This window comes from Gobio gobio (assembly GCF_949357685.1).
Source record: "Gobio gobio genome assembly, chromosome: 18".
Taxonomy (NCBI): Eukaryota; Metazoa; Chordata; class Actinopteri; order Cypriniformes; family Gobionidae; genus Gobio; species Gobio gobio.
Window position 1 is genome coordinate 44,662,145 of NC_137111.1, and position 18,699 is coordinate 44,680,843.

General features: G+C 35.3%; 2 protein-coding genes across 2 annotated transcripts in view; one reads left to right on the forward strand and one right to left on the reverse strand.

Annotated features, from left to right (window-relative positions):
- The window catches only part of slc29a1a (solute carrier family 29 member 1a), a 66,752-nt gene extending 60,804 nt beyond the window's left edge, over positions 1 to 5,948 (reverse strand). The window contains exon 1 of the mRNA XM_079843339.1: positions 5,695 to 5,948. The gene's annotated coding sequence lies outside the window, so the exon portion shown is untranslated. The remainder of the gene's footprint in view (positions 1 to 5,694) is intronic.
- Positions 5,949 to 11,699: 5,751 nt separating this feature from the next.
- mtrf1l (mitochondrial translational release factor 1-like) lies at positions 11,700 to 18,406 on the forward strand. The gene is made up of 7 exons (XM_079842404.1): positions 11,700 to 12,265; positions 12,339 to 12,418; positions 14,840 to 15,023; positions 15,130 to 15,293; positions 15,434 to 15,551; positions 17,611 to 17,747; positions 18,162 to 18,406. The coding sequence occupies exons 1-7, from the start codon at positions 11,845 to 11,847 to the stop codon at positions 18,369 to 18,371; spliced, it is 1,314 nt and encodes a 437-aa protein (XP_079698530.1). The 5' UTR covers positions 11,700 to 11,844; the 3' UTR covers positions 18,372 to 18,406.
- The last annotated feature ends 293 nt before the right edge of the window (positions 18,407 to 18,699 follow it).

Below are 18,699 nucleotides of genomic sequence, written 5' to 3' on the forward strand. Positions count from 1 at the left end.
AATAATTCATTTTAAGTTATTGCCAGTGGAAGGCCCCATCATTCCTCCTGAGGCTGGAAGATCATCGCCGCAGTCTTAAGCTCTGGGGCGTAGGTAGGATTTACCGTTTGGGTGGGCCTCCAAAAATATTGGTGGGCAAAATTAAAGGTGAAGCGTGTAATTTATGCAGCAGTAATGCAAACACGCTTAAAATAACAGACAAGCCACTGCAAATAATGCACATTTGACGCAGTTGTAAGTCAATGTTAGTGTAGAACCAAAACCGCAATGAAAGTGATTGGGGGCAGATGCTTCATGATTTTTTTTAATGATTATTGCATATAAATAATATAAATTATGTATACATGCACATTTTTTTTTAAATAATCTTACCCTCCCTCTTGCAGCATCTCTTCTCTGTTTACTGGTATGAGGGCGGGGCAACCTGTCACTCACATGAGATCGACCAATAGCGAACCACAACCATCCAATCAGCTCAAGGTGGGCATGAAAAAGATAGAGGTGGGCAGATAAAATCAAGCCCCGCCCTACTTTTTTTCTTGTTCGAGAAGCCGTTTCACTCGGACATATCACTAGGGTCACAATGGGGAATAAAAAACCATTGCAACTTCCTCATGCCGGCTTTAAAGGTGCAGTGTGTAAATTTTAGCGCCATCTAGTGGTGAGGTTGTGAATTGCCACCGCTCACCCCTCCCTTTCGAAGCACATATTAACTACGGTGGCCAACACAGGACAACACATTGTCATCTGAGACAGCAGAGAGTGACTAGCGCTCTGTAGAGAAGTTTGTCCATTTAAGGCTACTGTAGGAACATGGTGGCGCAAAATGGCGACTTCACTGTAATGGGACCCGCGGTGTATGGAGATAGAAACGGCTCATTCTAAAGAAATAAAAGCATAACGGTTCATTATGTAAGGTCTTTATACTCCACTGAAAACATATAGTTATGTATATTATTTTGCATTTCTGTCAATAGATCCTCAAAATACTACACACTGCACCTTTAATACTCAACGAAAGCACCATAAGAACAGTTTCATAACACAATGTGTGCAGTATCTTCCACACACAGGCTCTGCTTGTGAATGCAGATAGAAGCCTGACAGAAGACGTGCTGGTATTTAGAAAGTTTGCCACATTCAGAACTGATAAGAAGGGCCAGATTGTGCACAGAATGGGGTGGCACACATTTAGGAAACCCATATGAGGTCAAGTTCTCAGGCACCAGTGAAACTCGCTATGCTAATTTCAGCACATTGTTATTTTGTTTCTTTGCACTGAATCAAATGAAGCTTCTTAACAGCACATTCATAGGCTGTTGAAGAGGAATCTGATAGATATTTTTGGGAATTTCTCACGGGATTGCCTGTGGAGGTCTGACCTGAAACAGCATGTGGGCTGCGTACAAATTCGCCTGCATTCAGCTGACAAGTGCTCTCGTTTGGTCAGTTAATTTACTCACAATCTGACAAAACACTACTGCTTATTGATAGTCTGTTCTTAATTTAATTTTTTTATAATTAAATGTATCTAAATTTATTTGCATTTAATGCATTTCTAAATGAATTAATTCAAACATATTTTTAGAATAAATACTAATATACTATTTATAAATATTATTATGTATAAAGAAAATGTATCATTAAATTATTAATTTATATATATTTTTTAACTAGGGATGCACCGATATGAACATTTTGGCCAAAACCGATAACTGATCATTCTTTATATTTGAAAGCCGATGACGGATATATTGACCGATAAATCTAAATCCAATTTTTAAATATAATTTTTGTGAGTCTGCACTGTAAAAAAAATTCAAGTCTCCAATTGAAAATTTTCTAGTGACCGATCACATTTAAATTTTTCAGTTGGCCAAATTGAATTTCTGCGAATTGATGCAATTTAATTCAATTAAAATTCAAGAAATTCAATTTGGCCAACTAAAAAATGTAGATGTGATCTTTCACTAGAAATTTTTCAATTGGAGGCCTGAATTTTTTTTACAGTGTGATTACAAAAACAAAAGTCTCACCATTAAAATCCATGTCCCAAGCACAGAATTATAATGTTCACATTATGATTTTATGTAGTCTATATGACAGACTTGTGCTGCATGTTGCATTTAAAGGTACAATACCGGTATGTAAGATTTTGGGATTCAAATAACCAAAAACCACTAGAAAAGTGTTATATATTTAGTTGACTTGACTTGTGTACTAACATGATCCCAAATGTTTCCAAGAATGTTTAAATCCAGAGAAATAAGCCATTTTAACAGGTGCTGCGTCCCAATTCGCATACTATCCGTCCAAAATAGTATTCCAAAAGAGAATTAGTATGTCCCAAATCGTAGTCTGTTGAAAAGAGTATTCCAAAGATTCCCGGATGGTCTACTATTTCCGGTCAGAATTCGAAGTGCGGATCGACGCACACTCTAACGGCTGATATTACCCACAACCCATTGCGAGTTGGACGAGGATTCGATTAGAACTACAAACGCGGATAAAAGTGTTAAAAAAAACTACAAACATGACGGATGTGCGAGTCCGGCGGTTAAGAGGTTTAGATTAAGGGGCTTTAGTAATCAATTATCAGTATTTAACCTGAGGGAAAGATATTTATTCAATGTTATCCACATTATATTTCACCTGCAGCAGCATTAAGAACTTTTGTACTGATACGTTTGGCCATTAACTTTTAAATGCATCATTATATTTAAAATGTAAACACATGAGGAGAGTCTCTGCATTAAGGACCCACGAATGGCAGATCAATGTGCTACTACATTTCTCTCCGATACGGTAGGAAATTAAACTCAATGTGGAGGATTTGAACTGTGACGATGATTGACAGGGCAGTTTAAACGGTGACGGGACGCACGTAACTAAGCGACAGAGTCCGTTAAAGATGACGAAGTAGTATGTCCCAAAGCTAGCATACTCTTCTGCTACACACTCAAAAGTATGTACTTTTTCTTCACAAAAAGAGTACATACTTTTAGGTCGTAGAATAAGTCGGCGAATTGGGACACAGCACAGGACCATGTCCATGCGTCGCCTATCAATGACATCATACCCGCGTCACCTTCGATTTTGATTATTTTGTAAACACCAAAAACGCTTTAATATATGATGTGTTTTATTAGACCGGTGAGCAAATGTTTGAATACATTAATCGACAGAAAACAAATCATTGTTATACACCTCAACAAAGTTAATCTTATTGTTAAAATCTGGTTTTCTTGATTTACCGTGAGTACTAGGGCTGCGCAATATATCGAAATTATCGAAATATCGCAAATGTACATGTCGCAATATGCATATCGCAAGGGTACGCGATATCTGAATGATTTGAATAGGCTACGTCAACATTGTGAAAAGTGTACGTTTTAGGTCGACGCATATAGCAGAGAATAGACTGGGCACACGACTGTTACTTAAGTGACTTGCTTGACGTTAAAAAGAGTTACTAAACACAATAACTTGCGAAAAACAACTCCTTGCAGTCTCGTGCTGTCTGACACAAACACCGAAACGTGCGCACAAGCCGTTCTTTTTCGTGTCTTGTTACACACTCGAACGGTCAATATTTTCTTTTCCCAGAAAGAATGTGAAACAACACACAAATGATATCATTCTGTTTTTAAATATTTGTTTTAATATAATTTAAATAGATTTTACACACTTAAAGCAATATCGTATCGCATATCGAATATCGCATTATTTAACAAGGATATCGCATATCGCATTTTTCTTCAATTTCGCACAGCCCTAATGAGTACCATGTTTTACCATGCCTAATATCGATATAACTCACTGCAGTGTGAACAAGTGCAAAAGTTACATATTGTGGCTTTAACTGTATTTTCCTTTTTGAAGTGATTCCAATCATATTTAAAGTAATTCAAAACCATAATGGCGATGGTGCAGTAATATATTGGCCTTTTAAATGTTCTTATTGGGGCGATAATGATAACATAAAAAATTAAACTATATTGAAACTATACTATAAAAATGAAAATATATTGGCCGATACCGATATGGTGGATGATATATTGTGCATTCCCAAAAAAAAACTATATACACTCACCTAAAGGACTATTAGGAACACCTGTTCAATTTCTCATTAATGCAATTATCTAATCAACCAATCACATGGCAGTTGCTTCAATGCATTTAGGGCTGTGGTCCTGGTCAAGACAATCTTCTGAACTCCAAACTGAATGTCAGAATGGGAAAGAAAGGTGATTTAAGCAGTTTTGAGCGTGGCATGGTTGTTGGTGTCAGACGGGCCGGTCTGAGTATTTCACAATCTGCTCAGTTACTGGGATTTTCACGCACAACCATTTCTAGGGTTTACAAAGAATGGTGTGAAAAGGGAAAAACATCCAGTATGCGGCAGTCCTGTGGGCGAAAATGCCTTGTTGATGCTAGAGGTCAGAGGAGAATGGGCCGACTGATTCAAGCTGATAGAAGAGCAACTTTGACTGAAATAACCACTCGTTACAACCGAGGTATGCAGCAAAGCATTTGTGAAGCCACAACACGCACAACCTTGAGGCGGATGGGCTACAACAGCAGAAGACCCCACCGGGTACCACTCATCTCCACTACAAATAGGAAAAAGAGGCTACAATTTGCATGAGCTCACCAAAATTGGACAGATGAAGACTGGAAAAATGTTGCCTGGTCTGATGAGTCTCGATTTCTGTTGAGACATTCAGATGGTAGAGTCAGAATTTGGCGTAAACAGAATGAGAACATGGATCCATCATGCCTTGTTAACACTGTGCAGGCTGGTGGTGGTGGTGTAATGGTGTGGGGGATGTTTTCTTGGCACACTTTAGGCCCCTTAGTGCCAATTGGGCATTGCTTAAATGCCACAGCCTACCTGAGTATTGTTTCTGACCATGTCCATCCCTTTATGACCACCATGTCCCCATCCTCTGATGGCTACTTCCAGCAGGATAATGCACCATGTCACAAAGCTCGAATCATTTCAAATTGGTTTCTTGAACATGACAATGAGTTCACTGTACTAAAATGGCCCCCACAGTCACCAGATCTCAACCCAATAGAGCATCTTTGGGATGTGGTGGAACGGGAGCTTCGTGCCCTGGATGTGCATCCCACAAATCTCCATCAACTGCAAGATGCTATCCTATCAATATGGGCCAACATTTCTAAAGAATGCTTTCAGCACCTTGTTGAATCAATACCACGTAGAATTAAGGCAGTTCTGAAGGCGAAAGGGGGTCAAACACAGTATTAGTATGGTGTTCCTAGTAATCCTTTAAGTGAGTGTATATATATATATTGTAATACTTAAATTATTTTAATTGTGTATAATATATTATTTATAAATATTATATGTGTCAATATTTTTTATTCAATTATTTATTTATTTAAAAAATATGTGTGTGTGTAGCCTACATAACAAATAATTTAAAATAAGATTTTTTTACATTATAATATTATAATGTATGTGCAGAAATACACTATACAGTATGCAGCAATCCAATAAGCAGTACACTAGTGTTTTCAAACCTTTTACAGTCTATGTTTCAAACACAGTCCATGTCGTGACGCAGTCCATGTGGTGTTCCTGCAGCTGCAGCGCGTGCTGCTTTACCCTTGGATTATCCTGTCAGTTTTCATAGACAAGTGTTTGCTACATCTGTAGTTACTTACATGGTTCTTCGGGGTTTTTCCGAGACGTCCTGCATGTCATTGCGCAGAGTTTGCAGAGTGTGTTCTGTGTTTGTCTGGGATTGCTGTCACAGCTCTGGTCACATTCGTGCTGAAAGTGATGACAGCGTCGTTACGCTGCGTCAAACTGCTCCAAATTCCTCTGAATCAAAGGCTCTCTGTCAATAGTGGTCAGCCTGGTTAAGCGTCGCGTGCTTTACATCTCTATCCGTTTGGATTAAAACACCGTCAGACACAAGCCAAGGCAAATATGACAATCGCATCAGTGCAGGAGGTTGGAACAATCTGTGAGAGTAGATAAAAATAATACGGATATTAAATTTAGATAAATGAATTATTTAATTATAAATTAATATTAAGTGTGCGTTGCTGCTGTGATTGTGAACAAACGTTCGTTCTTTAATAATGTTTTCAAAATGTTAGCACAAAAACATCATGGAATTTTTCCTGAAACGTTTTACTTGGACGTTCCTTTAAATGTAACTCTTTGTTTCAGAAAGTGCAAAGAACATTCAAATGTAACACTTCCATAATGTTCCAATTGTAATATTCTAAAAATGATTAAAAAAAAAAAAAATCCCTTAAAGGGTTAGTTCACCCAAATATGAAAATAATGTCTTTTATTCCTCACCCTCATGCCGTTCCACACCTGTAAGACCTCCGTTCATCTCCGGAACACAAATGAAGATACTTGTGTTGAAATCCGAAGGCTCAGTGAGGCCTCCATGGGAGCAAAGCAATTTACACTCTCAAGATCCAATAATGTACTAGAAACATATTTAAATCAGTTGATGTGAGTACAGTGGTTAAATATTAATATTATAAAGCGAAGATAATATTTTTGGTGTGCCAAAAAAAACGAAATTACTTATATAGTGATAACCGATTTCAGCAGTGATAACCTGCTGCATGAAGCTTTGCAGCGTATCGAATCAGCGAGTCGATTCGTGATTCGGATCGCGTGTCAAACCGCCAAACTGCTGAAATCACGTGACTTTGCCGATCTGAACCACTGAATCGACTCACTGATTCAATACACTCCGAAGCTTCATGCAGCAGTGTTTTGAAATCGGTTATCACTATATAAGTCGTTATTTAGTTTTTTGGCGCACCAAAAATATTATCGTCGCTTTATAATATTACAGTTTTTTTACAGATGCTAGGACACATTTCTCAATACATAGGTCACTTTTGCAAAACTCTTCACACATTTCTCCTAACCAACTTTCAGCTTGGCAAAGCAGTTAATTTCACATTCAAAATGCACTACAACTACCAAAACACTTTATTCAGGTCTCAAATCAACTCATTCTTCCAGAACAGGTTGACAGCCGACAAACACATTTTGTCACCCACAAAACAAAGTTCTAAAAAACACTAACAACATGTAGCATTATACAATGTTTTCTTGTGTAAAACATGGACACATCTCTGTTTATAATTCACTGCAATATATGTTACTGGAATGAATCAGACATGATGCAGAATTCATCAATATTTTATGTCGTTTATTTCAAAATACAGGAAGTTGGATACACACCATCCACCATCTACAATGAGAATCAGCTGTGGCTGGTCCAATTGTTTTTATAGCATTTATTTTTAAAATTTAAAATATATTTCATTACAGTTGTTCTCGATTGTTTACACACATTTTCTGAAAGCATGCCTCATATTCTCAGAACTCTACACACAAATCTAAAAACACACACACAATGGGCAAAACCCCTCAATTCTCCTGCAAAATGCAACTTTAAATTCAAAACAATGTTGTTTCTTTTCAAAATGGAAATTTGTTTTCAAATGACACACACAAACCATCATATGAATAGACATTTATAAGAACCAGTTGAACACTGATGTGCTCAATGTTAAACATAATGATGAATGGAAAAAACTTCTTCTCCTTTCATCATAATGACTTAGGTCTTTTTTGGTTCAGTGTTACACTTACAACAGACAGTACATACATAAGTGTGTTGTAAAATATTTGAGAATATTGTTTTCATACTCAGAACACACAAATACACGGTAACAAATATATTTTATTTTTTCCCACAAAATCAATGTACACAGTGTACACCCCAACCATCACAAAGTTGCACATACAGTGGTCTACATACAAAACAACAGAAGAATTTACTGTACAGTTACAGTAAAAAAAAAAAAAAAAAGATTTAACTATGCTGCATCCTCTCTTCAGTTTCTCACCTGTTGCCCTTGGATGCTAAAGCTCTGTTTGCTAATTGTAAAACTGCGTGACAGGTGTTTGCCCATGTGAAGAGTCAGTGTGCATATTTGAATGGCAGTGTGTTCCTTGTGAAAACAAGATATTTTCTGCATGAAAATTGTGCCAAAAGCAGAGAATTGTGTGTAGTGTTTTGAAAAAAGTGTGTTTTAGAACTGCAATTTGAGTGTAAAGCAGGAACTGTGCTTGTAGTTTAGCAGAATTGGTTCAGGGGGTTGGTGAATGAGTTACATGTTGTGGTCATTGTGTCTCAAGTACCAGAATTTGTGTGTAAACAATTGAGAAAAACTGTAAAATGTTACAGTAGGAATGTAGCAAAAAGCTGTCTTATTCAGTTTTGTATTATGTTATTGTTTTGAACATAAGTTCAACAGTTTTGAAAACAGTATGTAAGCATGTGCAGATTGGCCTGTATACGTACAAAGAGCTTTGGCAGTTGTTGTGTCTGAGTGAGAAAAGAATTCATGAAATTTGAGAGATGTAGTCATTGAATGCATTTTGTGCCAAAGAAATGATCATTGATCCTCAGTTTAGCCCACATAGACTTCTGTTGTGCTCACTGTGTGAAGAGTTTTGCAAAAGTGACCTATTGAGAAATGTGTCCTAGCATCTGTAAAAAAAACTGTATTCTAGCCTACAGCAAGTGTGGATGCTCTATCTAACGTAATTATATACTCGTATATTCTCTATAAATTAGAGGATTCTTGTGAAACTTTTTTTCAAACACAACCCAAAAGTGCTTCTGGTCACTTCAAATCTTACAGTTTTTCTCAGTTGCCTTGATACATTTCTCGAATCATCCTCGACATTTGCAAAAGAGCAAGTGCATTTCCTAAATGTTGTGTGGGGTGAGACTATTCAACAGAGACCCATTATGATCAACATGACATAAGAAAAACTCTCAGAGATTGTCTGATGTTTGAGGGTGTGTGTTATGTGCGTACACGAAGGTATTATGTACTATTCAAACGTATCAGAGAACAATGCAGCCAAAGACAATACTACTTGACATATGAGGACTTCATTGGCAGAGTTTCCAGCTGCCCTCTGAGTGTTTCTGCTCACTTCTCCTATTCAGGGGCATACAGAGATATGTGTCATTTGCGGACAGATTTCCTTAACCGAATGAGACATGACAATAAGTATGACCCATCAAATCCATGTAATTAAATAATCAGAATTGCTTTGCAGAAGTTTGACACTTTCATTACCCTTTTCTCTTTCTCTGTGCTACATAAAGTCAAATCTCTGCATCGGGTGAGAATTATACGACCCACAGGCTCTATAGTCCATATTCACAAAATCCCTTAGAGAATGCAAAGATAAGATCTAACAAAATATGAATTTTACAGACAACATTTGCAGCCACATGTACTATCTGGACGTTTCTGAACAGCTCTGGGATTTGTGTGTGACTGTTGTTGTAGAATTTCTTCAGGTAAAGCATTAGTTTAGACCCGAGTGCAAACATTGGTTCATATTGTTCTTGTAAAAATATTTAGAAATGATATCTGTGTAAAAAGTTGAAAGTCTGTGCAATAAATGGCAAATGTGGCAAATGTGTGTGTATGTTCAAACTTAATTTGTGGAGGAATGAAACACTTGAGTAATTTACAGTTTTTCTCAGTCGCTTTGGTACATTTCTCAGATCAGAATTGAAATTCTCAAAACTACCTGTTCAATCTTCACATCATTGTGTCACTTGTGCACATCAAAAAAGCAGTTTCTCATTTCTTTGAACAAGTTGCAAATGCTTGTGTACATCCATGCAAATGATTATGTACAATTCTCTGCTGTTTCCTACATTATCAGTTGCTTATGTCATGTTGATCAAAATGTATTATAATGGGTCTCTGTTGAATAGTCTCACCCCCCACAACATTTAGGCATTAGTTCATAGCATAAGTCTTTACATGCAAAATGGTTGAACAAGTTGTCATAAAATGTCAAGCATATTTCTATACATTTCCGTTAGACGTTCACATTTCTACTTTTGTTTTCCTGGGTTTTTTTTTCTTTGTGCTATGCAGTGCTGTCTTTTCCTTTCTGTATCGCAATGACATGGTCTGTCAACAAATTACAGTACAAACAGTAAAAGCATAAATAGTCTCTTGCATTCAAACTCCCACATACACTAAGGTGTAACCTACAATTTACAATAATTGTCATCAAAATTTTAGCCATATTTACATCAGAACATGCCTCCAGAGTACAGTTATATTGACAATATGACTAAGCAATTTGACTGTCTTATTCATACACAATGACACAAGGACTTGTCATTCTGATGGCACTGACATGTTCATTGACACAGATATTTACTTTTGAGAGATGAACTAAGGATTTTGAGCAAGAGACTGGCTTTTGCAGGTAATCCATGGTGTTTTGCTATTTGTACGAATTGTTTTGAGAAATGCACTTGCTGTTTTGCAAATGTCGAGGATGATTCGAGAAATGTACCAAAGCTACTGAGAAAAACTGTAAAACTCAAGTTATGTAGTGTAATAAACATTATGTCAGTCATTAAATGTGTATGGATAGATTAGATAGATAGATAGATAGACAGACAGACAGACAGACAGACAGACAGACAGACAGACAGACAGACAGACAGACAGACAGACAGACAGACAGACAGACAGACAGATAGATAGATAGATAGATAGATAGATAGATAGATAGATAGATAGATAGATAGATAGATAGATAGATAGATAGATAGATAGATAGATAGATAGATAGATAGATAGATAGATAGATAGATAGATAGATAGATAGATAGATAGATAGATAGATAGATAGATAGATAGATAGATAGATAGATAGATAGATAGATAGATAGATAGATAGATAGATAGATAGATAGATAGATAGATGTGCCTTGAAGTCTTGAAAAAGAGATCCAAAAGTAGCTGGATTATTATGCAACATCATCAATGTCCTAAACGGAAACAAAACATAAAACAGCAATTATCCAACAACTCTCCCATGAAGAAAATATAATGACTGCATGATGGAAACACTTTTGCAGTCTCAGGAATAAGACGTGTAAATAAAATGAATAAAAATAAATAAACTTGATTATCTAAACTTGAAAACTAAAACTTGCTTATCTACATTGATGAATGTTATGTATACATTATATAAATACCTTATACGCTATGTACACCTTCAATAAATAACTTTACTAACACTGCCATCTATTGGCTTTTGTTGATACTGTCGTTGGTTTTTGCCTTGATTTTATATAGGAATGTATTACAGTGTGTTCTTTCTTTCTTTATTTTTAAGTATTTTATATATAAAATCATACAAATTAAATTAATGTATTGTTTACCTAAAAAATAAACAACACAGGCAATGCTGCCATCTATTGGGTTCAGATTTAAAATATTAGACTTGTAGTTAAATAACAAGCCTTTAAAAATATTAACGTTAATTAATAATACATTATATTTTATTAAAACTATATATACATATTGTTATATATAATAGTAATAATAAAAAATATCCAAACAAACAAATAAATAAATAAGCAAACAGTAGGCCCAATGTGTCAAATAAATATACACACAATATGTATGTTTCGTGTTTATGAACTATCATGATAAACTTTCATTTTCATTTCATTTTTAAATTAATTTGTATATATTGTTACTAATTGTTAGGCAATGTAAAGTTTTTTTAATACATACATGTCTGTACCGTTGCTGACTTTTATTTTGAAAAATAAAAAATCACCCGGAAAAAGAAGCTTCAAGTACATGTTGTGGTTCATATATGTCATGTGTAGGCTGCAGTAAAGTTGTGTATATTAAATGCTGTGTAAAAGTTGTGTATGGTAAATGTTTTTGTCCACCTTTAAATACAGCACTTGAGTGGAGATGGCTGTCGTTTGCTTTAGTAAGCGCCTTCAGCTGCTCAATGTGACACTTTTCAGGACAATCACGACACATGCAGTCACTCGAGGATCAGTATGCAGATGTCCAGCCATTCACAGGACTGTTAACAGCATAATACCACACACCCAACGAGCCTTTCACACATCCCAGTCTGTGATGGTGGCTAAGATACTGTCTGTGGAGGAGATCTTCAACAAGAAGTCTTTACATGACTATCTGAGGATGAAGGAGATGGAGTATAACACATGGCTGGACTCCATCAGTTCTGAAAGCCAGACACTGGATGATGAGGATATGAAAATCAAAAGGACTAATCTCTCTGCACTAGGGCCTTTGGTACAAAAAATCAAAGAACTGGGGGGGAAACAGAAAGAGTTGGAGGACACACTGGACCTGCTGAAAGGTAGTAAACTGTGAAAGGTGTAGTTAAAATGAAAGGCTTTCTAATGTGCCATTTCATTTGCATCTCTTTTCAGACAATGACCCAGAATTACATGAGCTTGCAGAGTCAGAGAAGGAAGCCTGTCTAGCAGCCATTCAAGATCTAAGACAAAAGGTGAGGTGTGAAATGCTCGCATTTACATTTCAGTCTCCTTTATTAAATAAATTACCCTTATTGTCATACACACCTGGCACAGTCAAAGATTGTTTTTAAGTATACCAAGAAATAAGATGGATGACATGTTTACACTTACAGACCTTATGGGTGAAGCTCACATATCCAAATAATGAGATATATGTAATATAAATGACATAATCATTATCAAGTAAATGTACATGTTATTAATTTATTTATTTTTATATAAAAAATACAGTAAATGTATCCAGTAAATTAATTAGAAACAAAAATATATATAATAAATATTATAAATTATCAGTAAATGTATATGAACTAGAAATGAACATATATAACAAATTTAATATTTAATTTACTATATATATATATATACACACACACACACACAGTATATACATATGTTACATACATGCTATTAATTAATTTATTTTTATATAAATAATACAGTAAATGTATCCAGTAAATGAATTAGAAACGAAAATATGTGTATATATATATATATATAAATATATAAATAAATATTATTAAAATATCTTACATTTATTTAATATTTAAATTTAATTTATATATATATATATATATATATATATATATATATATATATATATATATATATATATATATATATATATATATGAATTTATTTTTAAACAATACAGTAAATGTAACCAGTAAATTAATTAGAAATTAATTATAATATATATATATATATATATATATATATATATATATATATATATATATATATATATATATATATATATATATATATATATATATATATATATATATATATATATATATATATATATATATATACAGGGAGTGCAGAATTATTAGGCACGTTGATTTTCTGATCATATTTTTTTTCCAGGCACATTTGACCAATTCCAAACCACAGTAATCCTAATAACTACCATTGATTTAGTATTTAATAATGTATAAGTGATATATAATTGTTCATGAAGGCTGGAAATGAAAAACACCTTATATTCAGGTGTGCAGAATTATTAGGCATGTTTTCTTTTACAGATAAATTGAGCCAAAAAAGAGATTTAAGCTGAAGTGTTGTAAAATACATGAAGAAGGTTTTTTATAGGCTTTATGGACAGATAGGTTGAGAGTGACTCTTGAAGGACCAGCACCACATCCTCTAGTACCACTGTTTGAAGAATTCATCTTCCAGAATCTGGCAGTACGTTTTGGGAGTTCATTTTTAGTCCATCTCTGCAAAACGGACTTCAGGATGGACTAAAATGAACTCCCAAAACGTACTGCCAGATTCTGGAAGATGAATTCTTCAAACAGTGGTACTAGAGGATGTGGTGCTGGTCCTTCAAGAGTCACTCTCAACCTATAAAACCTATAAAGCCTATAGTAAAGCAGGCTTCATGTATTTTACAACACTTCAGCTTGTGATTCTTATCTAGTGGGGGTCATTTTTTAGGATTCTTTACCTAACTGAAGTCTCTGAGATCCTGACACCTTGCACTTCTGGAGACTCCAGGTAGGTTGCAGCTTTGGAAAATGGTGGCGCTGGAGACTAAAGGGTTCCTGATGGTTTCACACTTAATTCTTCACCTTAATTCTTAATTCTTTTGCAGTGTCTTTTCTCAGTCACATGTTTTTGTCTGACCCTGCTGACCCAACGAGCATTTCACTGTCCAATGGTCATGCCTTAACTGCAATATCTAGTATTGCATTAGTATTGCATCCTTCTCATGGGCATTTAATACTTTTTGACTTTTCAGTCTGAGTTAAATCTGTTTTTTGGCTCAATTTATCTGTAAAAGAAAACATGCCTAATAATTCTGCACACCTGAATATAAGGTGATTTTCATTTCCAGCCTTCATGAACAATTATATATCACTTATACATTATTAAATACTAAATCAATAGTGGTTATTAGGATTACTGTAGTTTGGAATTGGTCAAATGTGCCTGGAAAAAAAATATGATCAGAAAATCAACGTGCCTAATAATTCTGCACTCCCTGTATATATATATATATATATATATATATATATATATATATATATATATATATATATATATATATATATATATATATATATATATATATATATATATATATATATATATATATATATATATATATATATATATATATTATAATTAATTTCTAATTAATTTACTGGTTACATTTACTGTATTGTTTAAAAATAAATTCATTAATAACATCCAGTTATATTCAGTTAATACACAATATAAAAACATTAACATTATATTGCTCTTATTGAATAATTACTGAAGTATTGAAAAGTATGAAAGTATGAAAAGTAGTAAAAATGTAGTAAGTCTAACCAAGTAAAATTTCTGTAAAAACAATGTTTAAACATAATGACAATAAACACTCAGTGCTGTGTTCTGTGTTTCAGATTTTATCTCTGCTGATCCCAGAAGAGGAATCAGACATGAGTGACCTGGTCCTAGAGGTCACTGCGGGGGTCGGAGGTCAAGAAGCCATGCTCTTTACCGCAGAGATCTTTGATATGTATCACAGCTTCGCTGCTTTCCATGGCTGGGGCTTTGAAATCCTGGGGGTCATGTCTAGTGAACTAGGTTGACAAATACTTCTATCCTGTCATAGACAAATACTATATAAACTCCTAATAATTTGTGTCAATGACTGTTTTTGTTATCTTGTGTCTCATTTCCATTGGTTCAGGGGGCGTCAGACATGCAGCAGCCAGTATCAGTGGTCCACTCAGCTATAAAAAGTTAAAGTTTGAAGCCGGTGTCCATCGTGTCCAGAGGGTCCCGAAAACAGAGAGTAAAGGTCGCATACACACCAGCACGATGACCGTGGCGATACTACCTCAACCCACTGAGGTGCACACAAAACTTCAGCTCTAATGGCTATTTAGAGAAATGCATGTGTGAATTAGAGAGAGAATAGAATCAGTATTTTATTAGAAATATATGTGATTATTCATCTTATTGCATTGTTGACGTTCTCTTTACTCTCACAGATCTCATTTACCATCAACCCCAAAGATCTGAGGATAGAGACGAAGAGAGCCAGTGGAGCAGGAGGACAGCATGTCAACACCACCGACAGCGCTGTGAGGATCGTCCATCTACCCACAGGTCAGCAGGATTAAGGGCGTAGAATTTAGTAAAGGGGACGTGCATTTAGTGCGTGGTCTGAAACATAGCCCAGTTGTGCACAGTTAATAAGGTTTGCCATCTTTACTCAATGTACAAAGCAAACTGTAAGCTCAGATTTCCACAAAATGAAAAACAATTTCTTTCAGAATCATCATTGGTTCAGTTCATTTTTGATATTAGAATAAAGTGATTTACAGTGTCATCAAGAGCACTGTGACTCCCAAAAAACACTGTGTAATTCGCAGAATGTGCTCTGTATACATTATGCATATGTACTGATTATGCTAATAATGAGAGATGTTGCCGATTGCACTATGGACAGAGTTAAGTTAAAGTGAGGTCTCTGTTAAACTGCCTCCCTGTCATCATTACCTTTAACTTATAACATTGAAGTCAATATAGACTAAAAACCTTAATGTCAATCCTGAATAAGTTTTTTTGCTGTAATGAACGTATGCTTGTGTAAATATTCTATCATTAAGTACGGAAAGCTAAATTGTAAAGTTGTTGGTTTACATAATCTATAAATTAAAGCTTTAGATGACATGAAATTGCCATCAATAGTGCTTTTATATCCCCACTAGGGATGTCACAGTACCAAAATTCCAGTAGTCAGTACCAATATCATCAAAATTTTACGGTACTACTGAGTACCGTATTTCGGTAAAGTTTCGGTAAATTTCGGTAAAGTTTATTATTTATGATGATAATCATTATAAGTAAATAATACATAAACATTTAAAGACTGTATGCTGTTTAAAAGTAAATATTGTTTATAGAAAAAGATCAAGTGAAAAGTAATCAACCATCTAGGCATAATTATTATTATTGGTAGAGACGTATTATTATTACATAGAGACGTAGCTAAAAACAACAGTAGACTAATATATTCTGTCAATTTAAAAAAAATGAAACAGAACTTTTATTTTGACGGGTTGCCGTGAAGTTCTTTGAGTGTCTGTGATCATGATATGACAGTTTTCTCAAATGAAAATGCAAATTGGCATGAAGTGACGGTTTATGTTTATGCGTTCGTGTCCTCATATAGTGACACACGGCAGAGACTACAAAGACAGCGAGGGAGTGTCACACACACGTGTGTGTTCCCGCCCGCTCATCGCCCGACAGACCGTCATTTCACACAGAGATGCAGAACATGCAGGAGTATTTAAATAGTATTTTGCAGAGTAATATTCACAGACACTAGAATATATTTGGCTACATTCTGGAGTCCTGCGCTTAGATAAACACGGAAGTGACTGAACGCAGCTGTGGGGACCGAATACTACTCGGGAGTCTGTACTACCGTTACTACAGAAATGCTGGTATCGTCACATTTTTATAACTTCAGTACCGACTTGATACCGAAGTACCGGTACTTGTGACATCTCTAGTCCCCACCAATGTCAAAATCAAACCTACGCCCACACTGTCCAGCCAAAAAGTCGCTTTTTTTATTTAAATTGGCAAATGCCAATAAAAATAAAATAAGAGGCAATGATTGGATCATTATTGTAGTGATTATTATTATGTATGATTAGCATGTTATATGTTTGACAAAACTTCTTACAGTAACTGATGTAGTTTGTAGCTTTTCATATTAAACATAGTTGGGAGGAGCATGAAGAATAATTTCCACACATTATTTGGCACCTTTGAGTCCAGACTTTAAACTCGTTGAAAGTCTTTGGGATGTGCTGGAGGAGACTTTACAGAGTGCTGGACTCTTGCATTGGCAATACAAGCTCTTGACCACAAACCTCTTGATGGATATAACATCACAACCTTTATTTTCATCAAGAGGTGCATTAATTGTTGGTCAAGATCATGTTCATGATCATGATAAAAATAAATGTCATCATAATCATAATAAATAGGTATTACAGTTTCCACAAAAATACTAAGCATGAGTAAAGCATATGACACTAAAGACTGGAGTAACAATGCCGAAAATACAGCTTTGCATCACAGGAATAGATCATAACAATATATATATAGACATTTTAACAATATGACTCATAATCTGTCATAATTTCAGGCACAGTGTCTGAATGCCAGCAGGAGCGCTCCCAGATCAAGAACAAAGAGACAGCGATGACACTTCTGCGAGCCAAAATCTACAGCGCCCGGCTGGAGGAGGAGACCAGCAAGAGATACCAGGCTCGAAAACTCCAGGTACATCGATCCCAGATCGCTAACACCGAATCCAAACGTCAAACGCTTTCCCTGTGAATGGTTCATCAGCGCACGTTATTCAACAGAAAACTGTCTTTGTAATCTTTTAGCAAAACATAATCTTGCTCTTCCTCTGAAATAACTTAAGTCTCACAGGTTATTGGACAATGTAAAAGAACCAAATATCTGTTTAGACATTGTTTTAGCCAAATCAATTTGGTATTCTGGCATGCAACTCACACATTTCATGATCCTCTGAATATACCTGGAATTACATTGCATTAAGTACAACAGTTGCAAGCATCAATTCATATTAAATTTAACTTTATTAATGCAAAGATGTATAACAGACTATAATTGGTTTTGTTGATATGTTAAGTATATATAAACCACATTTTACTTCTCTTGTAACAGATTGGCACCAGAGGCCGGTCAGAGAAAATCAGGACGTATAACTTCTCACAGGACCGCATCACTGATCACAGGATTGGAAAAACCATCCATGACGTGCATGCATTTTTACAAGGAGAGGAACTGCTAGAGGAGATGATTGTGTTTTTGCAACAGTTTTCTGAGCAGGAATCCCTCATGGACATTCTCAAGGACAATGATCAGAGTCAGTAGTTATTTGTGTCAATAAAGAAATGTGTAAAAGTTTGGCTTCATGGGTGTCAGATTGAATTGTGAGCACAGCCGTCTAGTCTGAGAAAAGAGCACAGTATATCTCTCACCATCCCGCTGAGGAGATTCACACACACTCTGTGCTTTCTCTTGAAGTTCACACAGCGGTGGGAAATGCTTTGGTGGGGTGTCTGTTTACAGCCTGTTTGACTTTTACAGTTGTTTGAGATTCGTTTAGAAATCATTTTGTAGACATTTAACTCAAAAGGTGAAATTTCGAGCCCATAAAATATGTAGAGCTGAGCATAACATAAATTTCCATATATATATA